The following is a 13,979-nucleotide window of genomic DNA, read 5'->3' on the forward strand; positions in this document are numbered from 1 at the left end:
ATCAATGATTTAATTTCAGATGTCATAGTAATGTGATCAATGATATAAAAATTATGTCATGATTGATGTATTTTGTGAGGTCATGAGCAGTGTATGGCGAGGGCTTGCGTTATAGTTACTTTAGTTAACTTTAATTGGTGAAATTTTAGTTTTTTTTTAGATTTAAAGGTTATCTTTTAACTGAAATGTTCACCTTACTATATTGTCACTTTGACCATTGCTTTTTTTCATTTAATTTCTCTGTTTTTTTTAATGAAGCATTTTACCACACTTAACTAGGCAAACCCTGCAGGGTGCATGACTGAAGTCCAGGCCCTGCTCCCAACCCCCCAGAGGTGGCACATCCCTCCAGCTGTGCATGCCAGTGCACAGTGTGGGGTTGGTGACAGGCCCTACAATCAACCCCACATGGACGGACAACCCCTTCTTGGACCCCACACAGTCACCCACGTGGCAGGTTGAAGACCCATATCTTACCTACACTTACCATGCATGGTTAACACATGCATGGTAAAGAAATCTGCATGGTAAAGGGTGTGTAGTAAAGGCATGCATGGGGCAAAAGGCTGTGTGCAAAGGAATGTTTCCTCTGGGCTGCAGTGTGCTCCTGAGAACCGTGATTCCCTGCGCAACTGCACCTCCAAACTACTGATTGAAAAGGTAAGGGCTTTTAAGCATCAATCTAGCATCACAGATTATTTGAGGCAGGCCCTTTCCTGTGTTATAAAATGTACATCCACTATGTTTCAAAAAATTACCATAATTACAGTGACATATTTTCAAGATATCTGAATTCAGCCTTAAAACACCTTAAGTTAAATTGCATCATTCTGCTAAATAGGCTGCAAAGCAAGTGAACAACTAGTACCTGATGTGCAAGCTCATGAGCCATAGCAATAAGTCCTCTCTCCTTATTTTTTAGAGATGATTGTAATGGGTGAAGAAAGAGAGCTGCCTCTCTATATGTGATGAGACCCCAGTTCTCCATGGCTCCTGCACTGAAGTCAGGAATACCTATCTGATCTGCAAAGAAAAAAGAGGAAAAACAATTGCTTGACACCTGAATACCCATACAAAGCAGAATCTCACAGAGTTAGGAATATGTTTAATGATAAATATTATTAAGTCCCTATTAAACAGGCAACAGTCTGATTTTGTGCACTCTGCTTTCATTTTCTCAAGCTCTTTAACAATGCTTCATGACATGCGTTGACGTTTTGTGGCCCTGGTACCAAATCATATGCAGTCCTATTCTGTAAGGTACATTACCAGTTAATATGTCTGGGAGATGGCATCATAAAGAGTAACATCTCCCGGGACAAGATTACTTTCAAAGTATTTTCTGAACTACACCTGAATCAGAAAAAAAGGGTCTCAATGACGTTCTGTAAGGAAGTGACTGCATTAAACAAAAAGGGGCTTAGCACTAGGATTTCTACTAGCTGTCAATCCCAGATTTGTATTGGTTCATGGACTTACGTTTTCTATTGGTTATAGGTCCTAGAGATTAGATTATTTTTGGTGTACAGGGCTAGGGTTTAGTTAGTTTCCATTGCTAGGACTTCTATTGGGTCTAGGCATTAGGGATTGGGTCCTATTGGCTCTAGAGCTTAGGTTACCATTGGTTCTGGTCACCTGATCACTAGGACTCCACCGCATATTTAACAAGCATTTACAATGCAATAGGTTTCGCAGCATTAAAGTTTGATGGATAAGAAGCAAGCAAATGAAATAGACAAGAATGCCACTGAATGCTAATCAATGAGCGGACCTAAAGCCCAATCTAAATTTTGGTATTGTCCACAATATGTCCTGACAACAGACCGCTACAAGCTGGATCTTAACACACATACATACCTCTGTTACAAACCAAATGTAAACGTGTTTGTGTAACAAGATGGTGTACTAACCAACCAGTGGACCAGTAATGATACACCAGTCACACTGTGCACGAAACTACAATTCCCAGAATGCCAAGAGCATTTGGCCACAAAAAAACAGAGGTAGCTGATTTATTCACTCTTGACAAGGGATCAAACATTAACTAAAACCATTGAGTTGTGAAATATCCCCATGCATGGTCACGTTCATTCACTGGTAGGCGAGCTAGTACCACTAAACGTTACAGCACAATATTTCTTATAGCAGGTATGAAGGGAATTCTGCTGTTCAGACCAGGCGTTGCGGCAGCTACACAGTTTATAAAATGAAGGTGCGGGCCCCTGCACCAGGTGATCTTGGGAAGCAAGGGGAGGGTCTGTCTTAGAGAGGAGCGTGATCTCACGTTGTATTTTTAGCAGTCTTTTGCTTTTATTCTTCGCCGCTTCTCCCGCCCTGTCTTCTCCCTATCTGGCCGGTGCTTGCAGGAGGCTGCTGTAGCCCGAGGGGACTCTCCTCATGCATACCTCTGTTGACACAGTTCCTGTGCAGTGCACGAGCTGAAACGCCACATGCTTAGGGACTGCTGGGCTCGCGCTGAACCTCGGGAGACCCCAGGGCTGCCGCTTCTCACCTTCATTCTTCAATGGAAAACCGCTGAAAACTATGGGTTCCCCCGAAAAGCAGGTACAGCTATCCCCAAAAATACCTTCATAAATAGTTTCCTTCTTTGTTATCTTTAAAACTCGTCTTGCGAAGGGGTTTCCTGGTGCAGAGAATTTTTTTTAGCAAGTCCTTTCCACTGTGCAGTGGCGTAACAAAACTTGAGGGGGCCCCCCTGCAAAGCACAATGAGGGGGCCCCCCACAGCGGCCCGGCTCACCACCTACCACTTTGCCCCACCGACAAAAATAAGCAGTCACCTAAAGCCATATAATCAGCACTTTTCTGTGCATACTTCGAACGGCGAATGTAAATAGAAAGGACTTTAATTGTGTTCTAGGGCTGCCTCAATGATAAGATCCATGACTGATAATTAAAGGGAACAAACACAGAAAAGTCACATTACAAATTAATACATACTTTTTTATTTATAACCCTACTTAGTGCCAAGATGAAGTCTTTCCAGGCTCTTTAAACACATGGCTGGCATTTTTCTTTTGGCAACCCTACTTTATATTCCTTTTCATGAAATGCATTCTCACACTACAGCAGTAAATTTCAAATACAAGGAATAGGCAGAGTGGGGGCCCAGGGGGTACTGGAACAGAAAAAAACCTAAGCCTCTGTAACCAGTTTACAAAGGTATGTAAATATGCAAATGGTCTCTGGCCTCGAGGCAGTTGCCTTCAATAACCCTTGGTTCTGGGCCTGAAAGCTCAGGTCAACTGCACCCACAGCATGCAGCAGGCACCATTTAATTTATGAGGTAGGACTGTTGTGAGACAACTCACTGGGACAACCAGCGCCGGCGAGAGAGTGTAGTGCTGCCTGTTTGTATTACAGCGCTGTTGGGGCCCCTGGAGGCTGGAAAACGGGGGCTGCTAGGGGCATAGCTGCCAAGATTTTAGATTGCTATGTGTGACATTTTCATATCTTCAATGTAATTATGAGTGACATTTCCACAAATATGGGTGACACTTTTTCACAAGACAAGCAAAATCAGGCGATGAAGACGAGGAAGACACAAATAGCAGAAATGACACCCATCTGAGCAATGAGAAACTCTTAACTTAGCTGCTGCACAGCACTTGAAATGGAAGGTCATTAACGAAGTGCCCTTCACGACTAGGCCACCCTAACAGGATGTGTGAGGCCCCAACAAACTATTACCCTGAAGTAAGTGTTCCACGGCCCAGTTGGCACGCCGCTACACGCCCAGCACCGGCGTAGCCAGCGGCCGAGATGAATAGCCTTCATAGCTGCCAAAGTTTCAGATCGCCATGTGTGACATTTTCCTACTTCAAGTGTAATTATGAGTGACATTCAATGACTACGAGTGACATTTTTTGCGAGCAAAATAAAGTAACAAGTGTATGGAAAGAAATATTAGGAATGACACTTGAGCAATGAGAAGCTTTAAAGAGATCTTGAAACTGCCACAAAAACACCTGGAATGGAATGTCACTAATAGACTCTCCTCGAAAAGGCCTCTATACACTTGCACAATCTCTACACATCCTAAATTTTACACCTGCTCCACTGCACCTGCTTGCACTACTATGGATAAATCACAATGCCTGGCCATGCTTGACTCTATACACTTTACCATAGGGCTGACGATTACATCCAAACTCTTCCTTCTCATGGGTAAATACCAAATTACACCTCTCCAAAGAGACAACACTCTAACCAGTTAGATGTCCCTTTTGGCCTGGCTACTTACCCACTGATGGGAAATGTTGGATGCTACACTGCATGTGTCTCAATGCTGCGCAGTGCTTGACTCTTTGGCCCTGCTGGCGTCACACAGGTAGGCAGGTTCCAAGCCTCTTTCTCTGGACTGAGGGGGTGGCTCAGATGGTGCTGCAGTCAATGGTGAGCTGAGACTGTTAAACTTGTTAGCTATGTATTTTAATCCCCAGACACAAGCCTGTGCCCCCTCTGCCCTCCAAACACAGGTGGAGGGCAGATGAGCTGTTAAACGTGGGCCTGCCCAAGCTGCAGAGATTTCTGCCTGGGGGCCATGGCTGCTGATCCAGGGGGCCAGTCCAGAGGAACCAAATTTACTGATGATCTGGCAGAGGACTTGACTGTTCTCTTCTGCTTTTCAGTCTTCTGCTGGTGTTAGGGGCCTACAGATGTGAACAGACAGGTCCAGCTCTGTGACAGCTTCAGTCAGGGGGAGCGAGGCCGCGACGGATCCAGGCCTTCGCAGCAGCGGTTTTCGCTTCCCAGAGGCGCAAGGATTCCTCTAGACCACTGGACAGGGCCGGCTTTACCGCTGGTGGGGCCCAGTTCGGCAATGTTAGTTGGCACCCGCCCTCCCCCCATGACCACCTCCACCATGGGTATCTCTCACTAGCACCCTTTAACAGTGACCAAGTCTCCCTAACTACTCTCTCTCAGATGCACTGAATAAGTTATACAGCGCCACTCATACCAGCAAAGGATGTAAGAGCTTTTAGCATCACACACACATTACACAGAGACAATCAAACATAGGTTTGTAAACCAGCTCATAGGAAATGTTGCATAAGCCAAAGGACTAAAAGTGTAGGAGTCACATGTCATCCATACTGGTAGGCCGTATAGTTTAGGAGTGCTTGGTGTGGAGAAGCTCAAACTCAGAGTCGAAAAAGAAGCAGCATAGTTGGGAGTTTTCTTTAATAAAAACAACCCTTTTTGTAACATTAATCTATGTTCTAATGTATACTTTGCAGTGTGTATGCAGCTCTATGATGAAAGTTATTACCTCATTGTTCTATATTAGGACTTTAAGTTATCAATAGCAAGGAACAAAAGGATGTCGCTTCTAAAAGCTGTAACCTGTTGATCTATTAAAATTATATGCACTCTGTAATGTACATTGTACACTTTTCTTGCAGCAGGCATGTTAGCCCTCTGCACTACCTTGACATAAGTCAAAACATCAACTATACAAAACTCCAATCTCCAGCTCTGCCAAGTACCACGCTTCAGGAGTTAGACTAACGCATTTCAGTGCAGTGATCCGCATGGAGAAACTCCAAGAAGATCTTCAAACTGCTAAAAAGCACCAGAAATTGTCTCTCTGTCCACATGGGACCCGGCCCAACAGGAAGGATGTTTGAGAGCCCAACATGAACAAGTTACACACTGAGGCATCTCAGCTGACTAAGTGTCCCACAGTCTCAGATGACTGCACAGCACACAGACTGTCAAGGATGAGAAAGAAGAAGAGAAACAACAGGAGATGGGAGAGGAGAGAGAGACGGAGGGAGACAATGGGGGTAGGGAGAGTGATGAGAGGGGAAGAGGTAGACAAAAGGAGGAGAGATGTGAGAGAGGGAAAGAGACAGGAAAAAGAAGGGGCCTAGGTGAGATTTGAGGAAAGATAAGGACAAAAGCAGAAATGAAAGGGTAAAAGAGTGGGAGTAACCAGGGGCCTCATTTATGAGGTTGTGGGTCACTTTTACGCCGCAGGTGCGTCACTTTTTGTGACGCACCAGTGGCGTAAAAATGTGCCTTGTTGCGCCATATTTACAAATTGACGTATCTAGGTAGATGTGTCACTTTGTAAACCCCTGCGCCACATTATACCTGCGCCAAGTATAATGTATGCAAGGGGGGGCGTATTGACGCAAGGAAGGGTCGTAAAAGTGACGCAGTGAAATCTATGAGATTTCACTGCGTCACTTTTTGGACACCGTTGCGTCAAAATCTTGCGCCTGCCTTACAGCAGGCGTAAGACTGATGCAGGCCCTTTCACATGGGGCTTGCCCCATGTGAAAGGACGCATTGCGGGAGTTGCGTCACTTTTGTGACACACCCCAGCAATGCGTCACTTTTGCGCTTACAGATACGTCAGAAATACTGACGTATTTGTAACTCCTTGCGACATGATGCGTCATACATTAAATATGACGCATCAGGAATGTCGCTAGGAGTGCGCACTGAGAAGTGACGCATCGCTGCTTTCATGCAGCGATGCGTCATTTCTCATAAATGAGGCCCCAGGAGAGAGTGTGGCAGGTAAGTAGGAATAGAAGAAAAAGGAGGATTTGTGATAGGGAGGAAGAAAAGGAGGATGAAGAGGCTTTGAGAAAGACAAAAGAACTGAGACAGAAAAGAGGTTAGAAGATAGATGGAATAGGGTAACAAGAGGAAGACATACAAAAAGAAGTAACAAATGTGAGACAAGAAGGAGGAAATGGGAGGTACTAAAGCAAAGTGATCAAAGTGACTGGGAGAAAAGAAGAAAGGCAGGAGAGACAAGAGGAAGAAGATCGAAGGTAGGAAGGATCAAGAGAAGGACATGAAGGAAGAGGGAAAACGAGAAAAAGGGAAAGTGAGAGTAAAGGTAGGAGGAAGGGGTGATAATGAGAAGAGGAGAATGGGAATTAACACTGAAGAGGAAGGAGATAACGGGACAAAGGTAAGGATGGAGAGAGAGAAGGTATCAAGAGTTACCTGACTTGTAACTCCAATAGAAGGATGGATACTGTCTTAGTACACTTTCGGACAGCAGCTTAGGGGCCTGGTTTAGAGGTAGGCTGCAATCAAGTATTCATAAATTCCTGGGGAAGTGCGAAGTATACAAGACAATCCACTGGTTAGGTTGTCAGGTTTTCCTCAGACTGCCCCTCTAGCCAGGTGTGATGTCAAGCCCAGCTGCTCTCAGCTTCCTTGTGCTCTGGTCCTGTTTGTGACAACACTTAGCAGAATGAAATGCAATAGGGAAGGCTCCCATTTTCATCCTGAGTACACTGGGCACAAGTTGTTGTACCTGGGAGCTCTGAAATAACAGTGTATGGGTCTTCTTTGTCTAACAGTTTCAGGGTATCAGCCATGCCAAGTGCTACGCATCCTTAGTCTAACACTTTTAGGCTGTTTTTTGCATAAGTGCAAGCATTAGAGTTTGCCATGCAAATCGCCTGATGAGTGGTACTTGGCAGGACTGCAACAAACTGGTGCACCAGGTTTCACTGCGCCTGAGACAACAGATTGCTGGATCCCACTAACTCACACCAGTACAGCAGGGTTACCCCATAGGTTGTAGAGGGATAACAACATTGTTATTGGACAGCAGAACTGTCTTCCAGTTTGCAGAACTCTTTCAGGCTGACACCTTGCACAACAAAGCCCTTCCTCGTGCATACAAGTCTCTTAGGACACGGCATGGTATGTACATGTCCTTGTTTGAGTAGGTTTTTGTAGCGCTGTGCAGAAGGGCACGCTTCTAAGCACCTGCTGGATGTCCGTCAGAGCAGAGTGCAACAAACAAGATGCAGATTCCCTGCTTTTGAGTCCATTCGCAATCGGTTTAGGTGGCTGTATGTCCTGCTGTCTGTCTGTGCGGGCATAGGAGACACTTAAATTCGGGAAGGGAGGATCGTCAGGGGGAGGGCATGGTAATCTCCAGAAGCTAGTACCGCTGAAGTACAAATAACTGACATGTTAAAGGCCATATAAACACGTGAGAAGACAAAAAGCTGCATAGTTTGCAAAAAGAAATGTGAAAAAGGGAAACAAATTATGCAAAATATTCATTATATACAATTAAGCCTTCTAGCACAGGGAAGGGCACCAATCAATTCACTCTGGGAACAAGGCCGAAAATAACTTATAAAACAAAGTAAGATTCATAAATTGAATGTCGACTTTTCAAATTAAGAAAAACACTGACATTATCGTCCACCCACGTTTCCTTGCTACTCCCTTCACGGCTGAAATCCACTAGTTTGCTCTTGGACGCAACAGATCACTGCCAGGCCATTACTACAATCCGTTCTGTGACACAAGCAGCACCCAGCCACCGACTGCAGGCAGCTCTGAAGTGAAAGCACAGAAGGGTAGTTTAGCTAAGCAGGCCTGTTAGACGTAGGAGGATCTTTGAAAACCCAGATAAGGGATGTTTCACAGGGTTAGATTAAGTGCATTTTCGACAGGAACGTTTGAAAGGCAACCAGACAACGGAAAATTTAAAAGACAGGGGTGACGAATCCAAGGGGGAAACGGTTTGACAAGCGCACTCCCATTCAGCAAGTCGTACAAAGAAACATGTTTGACTTAAGCACTCCGATGTTTGGGACTGCATGCATGCGCATTGAGAGCGTCGTAAACAGCGGGGCACCCAGTAAACATGCTAGGCACAATAAACAATGTCTGCAGTGGGTGACGCCTTCCCCTCCATACCAAGAACAATGGCAGCAGGAGCGTCCCTCCCTGGGCATGCACGGCACAGCTCAGCGTGCAAGAGCAGCTAAATTTCCAGACCAGCACTCACCGTGGGTGGAGGCCCAGGCTGCATGTGTCCTACTCGGAAAAAACCTGCCGTCTCGGGGACTCCCAGCCTTGCATGCTGCATCGGGACACAGCTATCTCTCTCCAGATGGATAGAACATTAGTTACAAGAGTTAACTTGGCAGTTTTGTTAGGCCCGGTAATTGCCGGCGGAAAGGAAAGCGGCAGCAGGAGCTATAAAAACAATACAAACTGCATACAGGGAGCTCCCAGCAAGCCAGCACCCGGTGTGGTAGCACTGGTCGCACCGACCTAGAGCCAACCCTGCCACCGGTCGAGGTTACAAGCGCCGGAGGGAGATTGGAAGGAGAGGCCGCAGGTGCTTCGGCCCCTTTCAAAGATCTCCTAGCATAGACTGACTCCTCCTCCTTCTGGGCTCACCTCGAGGTGTCCGGAGTTTAATATACTCACATTACACACGGAAGAGCCTCAGAGGGGCCCGGACGTGCGCACCAAAAATGCATTTACTTAATGAAGAGGCCGCCTGGCCTTGGGCGGCGTGTGCGGCTGCGCAGCATTTCATTCATGATTCGAAGTCTTAAAGAGGCTTGCTGGCTGGCTCCAATAAGGGGCCCCTTGGAGAGTGAGGCCCCCCCGCACTGCAGGGGCTGCAGGGGCCTGTGTTACGCCCCTGCCACTGTGGTTTCCTACAACACAAAATCCTAACAAGTCAGGTCCCGGGCCGCGCTGTGATTGGCTGACGTCACGGGGGTGTCCCGGGCCGGCAGCCAATCGCAGCGCGGCCCGGGACAAAGGGGCGGGGCTTAAAAAAAGCACCAGAAACGCCCCCGAATCGCGTTTTCAAGAGAAAGCGCGATTGACAGCCTCTGTCTCCCAATGGCTAGCCTCCATTTATGGAGCTAGCCAATGAGAGGCAGAGGCTGTGCCAACATCCATACTGAAGACAAAAGTTTTCAAACTGGGAGGGGCACTTCGTGCCCCTCGCCAGGTCAAAACCTAAAAAGAGCTTTTAGGGTGTCCAGGGAAAATGTATTAGGTTAGATTTGCTGCTTGGGAATCTATATATTTTTTTAGGCGACTAACTGGAAGTTCCTGAAAAAAATTCAAAACATTTATTTCCATTTCCTTTGCAATAACGGCTTAAATGAATATTGAAAATGATATTCCCTTTTTTGTTATGCTCTTTTTTTTGTGTTTGTATGATAGTTGCGAACATTGCAGTATACAGCTCTAACAGTAAACAAAGCATATGACTTACTTCTGGGCCTGGCTCAATGCCATGGAGCTACCAAAGCTGGAAGCATTGGAGGTTGGCACACTACAGGTTTGGTGCAGAAGCTAACTGCAGACCAAGCCCTGCAGCAGACCTCCACTATGAATGGCCATAGGGCAAGCCCAGCTATGGTTTGGCGACCATAATGGGTTGGTTGCTGGGCTGGCCACAGCCTAGACCAGTAGACTAACCCTCTTTGCACACGGTCAAATCCCATAATCTGGTATGTTGGGTACATGGATGCAGGCTACGCTCTACAGCCAACCTCCATTATGGGTTGCACAGCGGCTTTGAAAGCCTGCAGTGGGCTGAATGCAGGCCTTGCACCTGTACTGAGTTCGACAAAGGCCCGACATTCAACTGTTGCATATAGGGATTGTTAGACCTGACATCATTGGCTTGAGTCTCTCCTCCATTTTTTCTGTTTGCCTCTACTGTTTTACGATGTTTTGCTGGTATATGCTTTGGGCGCAGTGCCACTGCTGATCAGTGCCACAGCGCAAGTGCTCCCTATGTTAAAATTGATATATCTATTGTATCCATGTTTGGCTTATTTGGTTTACTATCAGTCCCTAGTCTAGTGCACCAGGAGTGCCGGGGCTTGTAAATACAAATGTCGCTCGTGGGCTTGCAGCACGTGTTGTGCCACCCACAGGAGCGGCCTCGTAAAAGAATGTCTACGGGTCGGTCATTGCGAGACCCACGTGCAGTCTGGTACTGTCGCGCAGGCTGCGCAAGTATACCTACCTGCCAGCCCCTCAAACCTTCCCTTGACTTCATGTTAGTCACCCCTATGGTAGGCCCACGGGCAGGGTGCATTGTAAGTATAAGGTAGGACACGCCTGACCAAGTTGGCATGTCCTGATAGTGAATTACCGCCATCTTCGTTCTTCACTATTGCAAGGTAGCCTGCTCTCCATTAGTTAGAATGGGCCGCCGGGATTATTAATGCTATGATCCTAGCTGGCTCGGGGAGCATGGTGCAATGTCGAGTTTGGTATCCCTGAACTCGGGGTTTAATTACGCATCCGTTGGTGTGGATGGTTTTTGGACTCTGGGTTCGAAAATAGCACTTTTAGAAAGTGTCTATTTTCTTGTCTAACCATATCTGGTTTCTGCTGGTCTTGCGTGTGTGTGACAGGAGCTGGGTGGCTCCACAGGTCTGGATGAGTCAGTGTGGGATGAGTGGGACATTTAGGTTGAGAGTAGGGGGAGAGTAGTTGTTGATAGCCTGCCTTGCCTGATACAATGCTGGCTCCACCTCCTGCCAAGCGGCTGATGGCTCTGTGCCTGCCATGGACGATCCTAGCCCCACCTCCCGCCAGGAGGCCGATAGCTCTGCTCCTGCCAGTGTCAATGCTGGCTCCACCTCCTGCTGGGCGTCTGAGGACCCAGCCCTGCTCAGTGAATAGGCCAGGTGCTTCTGCCTGGCTCCGCCCTAGACAGACCCAGGATGTTGGGAAATCCCCGGCATGGACAAAGGGATCAAAGCCGGAAAGGGTTATAAGAGAAGGACCCCTGAACCAAGAATTTAGATCACTTCTAACAAGGAACCCTGTAACCAAGGACAAGAGGCCTGCTGATCTAAGGACTGCCTACCCCTTCTGCCAGTGTGCTGTTGTTGGGGGAATCCTGCAGTGCTTCTTTATTTTCGCCAAGGAACCAGGAGAGAGGAACTGTGTGTGTACTCTCACGCTTGCTAAGAAAATCTCCAAGGACTGGAAGAGTGCCAGTCTCCTGCCGAAGTCACAGGGCTAAAGGACTTCATCTGCTAAAGTGCTCTTTGCTGGAAGCGTGCATCCAGCACCTCTGAAAGAACCAGCAATCACGACGACCGGACGCCGGGCCCGACCGACGCCAGCAGCAACGCCAGTGAGTGGGAGTACGGCTCTAGCTCCAGAGGACCTCGTGTCTGCACCGCTGCTGATCGCATCACCTGTGTGCCCCCTCGACGCCGTGAGCGCTGCTCACTCTGTGCAACCGCATCATCGACGACGCCTGCTGAGGCCTGATCGACACCGAAGACGCGACGCCGGATTGCTCGACGCCGCTGATCATCGTGTGCTTCATTTTCCTAAAGGTACTGTGTTGTTGGGGGTCCGTGTGACTCCGGGCTCGACGTAGCGCTCCTCGCGGTCGACGCCGAACCTTTGGATTAACTTTGCCTCGACGTCGTGTAGCCCCCGTGTGGGTTACCCTGTTGCTAAGAACTGTATGGCCAAGAAGAAGATTTGCTTTGATACTAAAGACTTTTGTGCTAAAGAAGAAACTACCTTTGAACTATCCTTTTTCCTTCCCAACGTATTTATTCCGATTGTGTACAGTTTTGTCGTTATCTGGTCTTGTGCTAAGCCTTATAAAAAAATACTTATTTTTATAATACTACTGTGTCGTATCCATTCGTAGTGTATTCACGGTATTACTGTATGTGGTCATAATTGCTTAACCCACAGCCTCTGAGATAAGCCTGTTCTGCTCTGCCAAGCTACCAAGGGGGTGAGCAGGGGTTATCGAAGGGTGTGATCCCCTTGCCCTGACTAGAAAAGGTGTGTCCCTATTTGTCAGAAGTGCATACCTCTGCCAACTAGAGACAGCCGGTTCTAACATTGGATGCAGCGGTGAGGATTTGGACCTTGCATTTATGACCCATGTACAGTGATTAGTGTGCGCTACATAGTGAAAGCAGACCATAACGCAGTCACAATCTAATTGGGGAGGATCCTATTTTTTGTTCTCCGCTTTTCTGAAACTTGATTTTTTGAACACTGCCAGTTTTGACCATGAGTGACAATGGAGTCACTACCCCTGTCGTTGTTGTGGAGGAGTTTGAGAGGAATAAGCTTAAGAAATACAAGAAGGATGAGCTGAAACACTTTTGCGACCAGTTTAAAGTTCCTACCACAGGCCTCTCGAGAAAAGATGATTTTCGTAAAGCATTACAGGCCTGGTGGGAATCCAGAGATCCCTCTGATGTGGTGGTGGTACCCACAGAGGAAGGGGATGAGGAGGTGCCAGTGAATGGGCCTGTGTCCTCTCCCGGTAGCAGTGTTTCCTCCAAAGGTCTTTCCCCTGAAGAAAGAGAAGAAAGGGCGAAAGAGCGAGCTTACAACATGGAAATGGCAAGGCTAAAGATAAATGGGCAGTTGGAGTTAGAAAATGCAAGAGGTAGAAGAGAAGCTGATTTGGAGATCAAAAAGTTAGAGTTTGAACGAGAGAAGTTAGCTTTGGAGCGTGAAGCCAGGTTGAGGGAGCTGGATATCCAAGCTAAAAAGTTAGAGTTGAATCCCTCTGGTGGCAGCATTCCATCTGAGCCTGCAGAAAGTAAGTTTTACTTTCCGAAAGATGTGATCAAAGATTACAATAGGAATAAAGATATTGGTCAATGGTTTAAAGCATATGAGTTAGCATTGTTGGCCCACCAGGTCCCTGAGAAGAATTGGGGAGCGGTGTTGTGGGGTCGCTTTGTGAATGAGGGAAGAGATACCCTGTTAGACATGCCTGTTGCGGATAGGATGTTGTATGCTCATATGAAAGATGCTTTAATGTTGCGGTATGGCCTAACCCCCGAGAAGTACAGACAAGCTTTTAGAGAATGTAAGAGGTTGCCTGGTACGACGTGGGTTGAATATGTGTCTTATTTCTGCAGAGCCATGGATGGTTGGGTAAAGGGCAGCAAAGTGGAAAGTTATGAAGCTCTTTATGATTTGTTTGCTTGGGAGCACTTGTCTAATAACTGTTTTCCAGAGCTGCGCCAGCACCTGATTGATAGCAAGATATCTAGCCCTAGAAAACTTGCTGAGGAGGCGGACCGCTGGGTCAGTACCAGGGTCCACAAGGGTCCAGTGGGAGACTCAGCCAAAGGTGGGCAGGGTCCCCAGCAGAAGAGTGGGGGGGACAAGGGTAAACAGAAGGAGTCTCAGAAA

General features: G+C 47.1%; 1 protein-coding gene across 1 annotated transcript in view; it reads right to left on the reverse strand.

Annotated features, from left to right (window-relative positions):
• Nucleotides 1-13,979, reverse strand: part of LOC147733561 (aminopeptidase N-like) — a 491,573-nt gene that overhangs the window by 428,848 nt on the left and 48,746 nt on the right. Inside the window, exon 5 of the mRNA XM_086958148.1 lies at nt 869-1,023. Within this exon, the coding sequence (XP_086814274.1) occupies nt 869-1,023 (155 nt within the window). The remainder of the gene's footprint in view (nt 1-868; nt 1,024-13,979) is intronic.

Source organism: Lissotriton vulgaris, chromosome 2_1, assembly GCF_964263255.1.
Source record: "Lissotriton vulgaris chromosome 2_1, aLisVul1.2, whole genome shotgun sequence".
Classification (NCBI taxonomy): Eukaryota; Metazoa; Chordata; class Amphibia; order Caudata; family Salamandridae; genus Lissotriton; species Lissotriton vulgaris.